Source organism: Anoplopoma fimbria, chromosome 23 (assembly GCF_027596085.1).
Source record: "Anoplopoma fimbria isolate UVic2021 breed Golden Eagle Sablefish chromosome 23, Afim_UVic_2022, whole genome shotgun sequence".
In the NCBI taxonomy this organism is placed as follows: domain Eukaryota; kingdom Metazoa; phylum Chordata; class Actinopteri; order Perciformes; family Anoplopomatidae; genus Anoplopoma; species Anoplopoma fimbria.
In genome coordinates this window covers 17231382-17237818 of record NC_072471.1, presented here as the reverse complement: position 1 = coordinate 17237818, position 6437 = coordinate 17231382, and the positions used below count along the sequence as shown (strand labels likewise).

The window sequence follows — 6437 nt, the reverse complement described above, 5'->3', positions numbered from 1 at the left end:
ACAACATACATACAAGCTTATTTGAAAGCTTTGTCTGGACACGGCCTTCATAGGAGAATGGAGCTGCTCAGTTGTCATGGAGATGGTTCAGTTGTCATCGAGCAGCCTAAATATGGAACTGCAGTCACATGATGACTCCTGAAGACTGTGAGACCGGGTTGAAAGCTGCGGAGTAAACTCGGATGTGAACCTTAAGTTTCAGAAGCTTTGACATCATTTACTACAATCTGGTATTTGTGTTTGTGAAACAGAAGTGTTACAGCTTGTCAATGAAACACAGGGATATACTTTTGAGTGTGAATATTTTTCAGTTTACCCAAAATCAGCAAGAAAACAGGTCAGACAAAGAAGAAAGAAACAATCAGTTAAAAGATAAATAGTTTATGTGACTCTCTCACATGGCATTTACCTTTACTCTATACACATTGTTTTGAACGTGATATACAGTATGTCATCTTCTTTTTTTTTTCTACAATTTGACATAATGGGGTTGTTTTTTTCAGCATGCACTTTAGAATGCCAACAAAAGGCTCCACAAATACAGACTTCAAACTAGAATTTTCCTCACAGTAAAACATACAAAAACATGAACTCGGATCAAAAAGGCCTGACAGTGTTGAGGACACGATGGAGAAGCACAGCATCGGACTACCATGACTTTTACAGGTAAGATCAATGTACCCAACAGTTAGAGACACAAAAATACATGTTCTGGAGTCAAAAAAATAAACACTTTTTTTTCTTCTTTTTTTTGCGAGTTACTACGCCATCCTAAAAAGACACAAAGAACGGTACCCCTTCTGTCGATTCAAAGAGTAAAGCAGCATGTGTACAACACGAGGAGGATTCTGGGTACAGGGTGACACTTGGCAGCCAGCCAAAGGCCTGCCAGTCTCTTTTCCCATCAGCTGTCAAGAGCTGCACTTTTTCCTGTTTCCGCCATCTTTGTTTTTTAACGGTGCTGCTGAAATCACAGTGTGGATCGGCGCTTTAGTTTTTTTTTTTCGGGTGCTTATTGCAAATCCGGTCTGATTGTTTGGGTATGAGAGATTGCTACTGTGCAGACGTAGCCGTTCTAGAAGTCCCGCTTTAGAACTTGGTTAAACTTCTGCTACACTTTTGCTCCGCCCACACGAGATGGGGGGAAAACTTTGGAAGAATCAAGTTACGCAGTTTTTTTTTCTCGTTTAGCCACCAGGAGTTACGAGGAATATTTCGGTGAGGATAATTTTGGTGTGTGAGGCAACAAACGATCTGCAGCACAAAACGCAGGGTGGCGCACACACACGCACACACATTAACGCACAGCAGAGCAATTCACCTACTGAAAATCACAGAGGGAAACAAAAGCAGAGATGACCGTGTTGTCACATTTATTCAACTTAGCACATGTCTCTCTATACTGTATATACTGTATGTAGAATCTCATATATGAACACACCCCGTTTTTAGAACACAAAGTGCCTCGACTGATACATCTTGATACACTTATTGCGGGGGGGGGTACCACGGCAAGTAAAGTGATATGACGTCGAGAGTGTCGCGGCTGACCTCGTCATCTGACCTGCCATCGGCGGACAGATGTGTGGCCGGAGCCGCTTGGCCCAGATGTGCTGTGTTGTTGTCTTATTTACAGGAGCATGTATCTATACAGTAGATAGTCTCTTTTCAGGACATGTCCAGTTTGCTTTGCTCTCCCTTTTTTTTCGGTCCTCCAAAGTTCCAAAACAGGAGAGCAAAAAGAGAAACCAGGTCAAATGTTATCAAAGTCCTCCCAGGATGTCCGTTTGAGTTCCTCTCCCGCACACTGAGCCACTGTCTGGGCGGCCGCCAGTCAATCAATGGTTTTTTGCGTGCCTCTTGTCCATATTGTCCCATAGGATTGGCTCCAAATGGGGAGGGGGCGAGGTCCTCCCGCAGCAAATGGTCCTCGGACAGATGACTTATCCCACCGTCATTCAAATAGGAAATGAATGGTCTGAATCAAATAAAATATAAACACATCCCTAAATATCAGAAATGCATAATCTGTCTTTGTTGAGCATAATTTCAGAAGAACATGCCATGCACAGACTGGCTATGTTCAATATATGCACACAACCCTCCCCCCAAAAAACATAGTACAAATATATGTTTCTGCGTACATCCAAAATGATAAAAGCTCTTATATATATTGCAGTGGTTTACATGGGGGTGATTTAATAATTTGGTGTTCGGACAGAGAGGAGCGTTTGCTCTTCTTTTTTAATTGTTTGACTTTTTGCCGAGCCATGTGTAAGATGCATCTTGCTGCGTGAACCAGTTGCTAAGCAACCGTCTGCTACTGGTATAGACACGCTGTAGGGAGGGGCGAGGCGCGTCGCTGCACGATCAAGTCTGCCGTCCCGCACCTGTTGGCTCACGGAGGCAATTTATGAAATACAGCGGGCGGATAAAGGACAAAGCGGAGGTTCATATGAGACTCCGTATGAGAACTGTTCTGAGGGAATTCAGGTCAGTCTGTCTGGTTTGGGGATTTGAGAGCAGTTTGTAGCCCTTGGTGATGGCTGATAAAAAAGTGAGGCTGTGCAGTTAAAAGAGTTGAAATGGAGAAAGTTAAGTTTAGGTCTTTTTTATTTATTTTTTAAAACAAACAGAATCTGCTCTTGGGGTGCACATTTCCAAATCTGGTGGCCCATGACAAAAAATGCTGTTTACTAATTATACCCATATCTTGGTAACTATCAGCTGATTAAAAGCAGCTTCAAGCAGCACTTTTAACAGTGTCATGAAGAGTTCACACATACAGGTGTGTCTCATTAGGATTATCGAGTAACCCCTGATTTAAGAACGGCCACATCTTAACTCATGACCAGAACAGGGTGAGAGGGTTCCACACTGTCAGCTGACCCCCACACCTGTTAAGAAGGTTTACCTTCTCCACCGCGGCGGTGCCTCTTTTCCCTCCTCAAGCCACTAAGGCGGAACGCTGTTCTCTGCTTGTGTGAAACCAGTAAGGACAACCTCTTTGCAGCTATCTGTGAGTAAACGACCAGAGACACAACAGGCTTTGGTGGCGTACCGTCAAAGAGAAAAACAAAACATGAAGGCGGCGGGGAGAAAGTTAATCGGAAATAGCAGCAGACGAGTGAAAAAAAACCAACAACACGAAAACAACCCACATGCAGAGAGGAACAAACGCCCAGCTGAGCTTTTCTGTGTTTTCAGTCTCCGCTGTGGATTGTTAGTGAAGCCGACGGCAAAATGAGACACAATGCAAAGTCCTAGACCCTGACATTATAATAAAATACTTCTACAAATACATATATGTATATATATATATATATATACATATATTCCCATGATCTGGCGGTCGGCCTCGTCCCTTCTCCTCTTTGCCACATTGCTTGCAGGTGATGGTTATAGGATGATCCATGCAAAAACATGAGCAGGACCCGGCAGCAGGTGAGGAGCGACAGACGTGTGCGCGTGCAATCAGCCCTCCGTCTCAACGCCCATCCCTCCCAAAAATAAAAAGTAGACAAACCCAAAGACAAAAGTCACAGTTGTGTGAGGAAAAAAACAAAGTGACATCTCGCTTTTTTTTTTGGAAGCACGTCTTTTCTCAAAAAGGTATCTAAATATTGCGACATCTACTATCCCTGATTATTTTTATGTGTCCTTTATTAATGTTATGGCTGCTACTTCTGGAGCCACCAGTTGGAGTTCTTTTATTGCGGGTCTCAAAAGTAGGACAACATCGGACTTAAGGGGACGGACCAGTTAGCTAAGCACATCTATCTTTAAGGAGAAGGGGGTGTGGGGGGCCCGAGCCACTAACATCAGTCTTAGCTACAGAGTAAAGTACTGATCCATTAGTCACAATACCTAGAACAGAGTTCAGATGTAAAACCGAAGGCAGCGGGTTTGTTTGTGGGGTGGTTTCAGGCCAAAGTGTGGGGGGGGGGGGCTGGACATCTCACAGGATGGAGGGGATGGGGAGCGGGAGCGCCGCAGCGGGCAGGGCGATCCGTAGGGCGAGGACACAGGAGACAACCTCAGGGCGTTACCGGCCATGCCCGATATGTTGTTTAAGCTCCGGGATTTCTCATAGCCTTCAGATGAGGGGGGATGGTGGTGGTGGTGGTGGTGGTGCAGGAACAGGACATGAACACACAGGCAGGCAGGCAGGCAGGCAGGCAGGCAGGCCGGCGAGCGAGCAGGCAACGATCCGAGTCCGAGCCAGCCGAGTGATCCGGGACAAGACAGGAGACAGGAGTGAGACAGAGCAGCGGTAACACACTGTATGGTGAGAGCATGCACGGCACATTTCCTGACTGTGAGGCAGAGTGGAGTTCTGAGATGCGCTACATGTTTTGGAGCTGGAGCTGCTCTAGAGGGAGAAATACCCTCACTGGCTGAGTTAATCCTCAGTGGCTAGAGCCAAAGAACACTTCTGGCAAAAGACACACTCCATCTATGTTGAAAAAAACCTTCAGACCAGGAAATATACACGGCACCCTCCCGTTGGTACTTGGGGATAAGTTAGAAGTAATCATGAACACAGCTTATTTAGAGGGAAATGGTATCATTTAAAGATAGCTAAGCTGTTTTACTCTTCGCTGTCAAAGTAGGCGGCTTAATTTGACTTGAAATAAGAAGCAGCCGAGTAGGAAAAAAAGAAAAACGTCTGCATCAGTCTTCTAGTTGTAAGTCTGAGTCAAGTTATGACTCACTCATCATTCAGCTAAAAATGTCAACAAACCAATGGGAAAATGGCTGCAGAGCAAAACATCGCTGGCAGTTACATTTAAATACAATCCAGTGCTAAAAGGTCAAGAGTATCAACTTGCAGATATGGGATATAGTATTCATAACTATGATTTCATTGGTGTAGAATCAGCTGAAGCTAAGAATCGTTGTGTTCTTTTAGCTTAGAACCAGCCCTTTATATCTACAAAGGGGGGCAGGTATTCAGCAGGTTGTAATCTGTGATCTCACCACTAGATATCACTAAATCCTACACACTGCGCCTCTAATTCTCATTCAGTCAATTCTACTAATCCAAAAAAGCAGTTACATACCAATTTCATGGAATAGATTTTCCGTTGCTAGCATTGCAGCCATTTTAGCTTCCGTTTGTTGACACTTCTGTGGTTCTTTTCACCACGTGGGTTTTTTAAATCCCCAATATCGTAAAAGAACAGAATTACAACTATGGGGCTTGTTATAACAATTTGACATGCTTTTAGATTAACCTCACTAGGATATCTATGTCTGCCATATTTTTTAGTTGGACTTACTGGCCTATAGCTAGCTAGGTAAGCTAGCTAGCTAACATACTGATGTTCCGACACAATGAATGTCATAATAATGAATGAATCTGAGTACCTCAGCCTTTCATAAATGCCTGTGTGATTACAATTCCAGTTTGCCAGAGTTCAGTGTGGAAATTAGTCAAATAAGATATATTGTTATCCTTCAATTGGTTTTAATAAGATAATCATATAAGCAGTCATTCACCTCATGGCATCATCATTAGTATTTTCTCTCACAGGAAATTGTTTAAAGACTGTAAATCTCACTAATGTTTAATAAATGTTGATAACTTTAGGAATAGTGTGCTGCAGGGATGACATAGTTTTGTACACCAACATGAAGTTAGCATCGCACTGGTTCCCTCCACAAAAAGCCAAAAGGATTTTTCTGTTTTTTTGATTCTTACAGAAAATAAGCTTCATGATACTTATATGTTTTGTTCAGCAAGATACACCTAAATGATTTCTTAAAGCGTGAATCAATAGGCAGAGGTAAAAAGCTAGTGTTAGGCTATAAACTAACTACAACACAGTGGCATGAGTGAGAGTATACACAACGAGGCTGTGAAGGCTGACTAGTTGACGTGATGAGGTTTTGTAGTCTCATTTAGCCACTTGTTAGCAACCGCTAACAAGACATGCAACCGCTAACAAGACATGCAAAAGCTTCAAAACATATTTTATGTTGTAGACCAAAACATTAAAATGTCTTAAGCCTTGTGTTAACCACAGACTTTATTAAAGGCATCGAACCAATAACCAGTCTAAAAAAAACAATGAATTGGAGACACTTTACAACAGCTCAAACTTCTCAAAGAAATTGCAGGGAGGCACGCCGGCACAAAAATGAACAAGCAAGCCCAAGCAGCCGTTTCATTAATGGAGCCTGCCGATCGGCCGACGTGAACACTGATGAGGAGCAGCTAATGGAAACGTGGCCTCATTACCATACTGCACGCGCCACCATTTGTTTCGGCGAGGCTGTCTCAGAGCCAGCCGAGCAGGCGGAACAAAGGGCAGCCTGGGTCTATGCCAACAGGTAGTCGGGGACTAGAAAAGGGATGTTTTATGCATTAGCCGTCGGTGTGTGGCGACAACGGCGACAGCACAGCTGCTCGGTCGCCTACGTGGAGCGCACGC

At 43.7% G+C, this 6437-nt stretch overlaps 1 protein-coding gene across 1 annotated transcript in view; it reads right to left on the bottom strand.

The window, feature by feature from the left end:
- Positions 1-3879: 3879 nt before the first annotated feature.
- The window catches only part of kcnc2 (potassium voltage-gated channel, Shaw-related subfamily, member 2), a 75707-nt gene continuing 73149 nt past the window's right edge, over positions 3880-6437 (bottom strand). Inside the window, 1 exon segment of the mRNA XM_054625094.1 lies at positions 3880-4094. Within this exon segment, the coding sequence (XP_054481069.1) occupies positions 3880-4094 (215 nt within the window).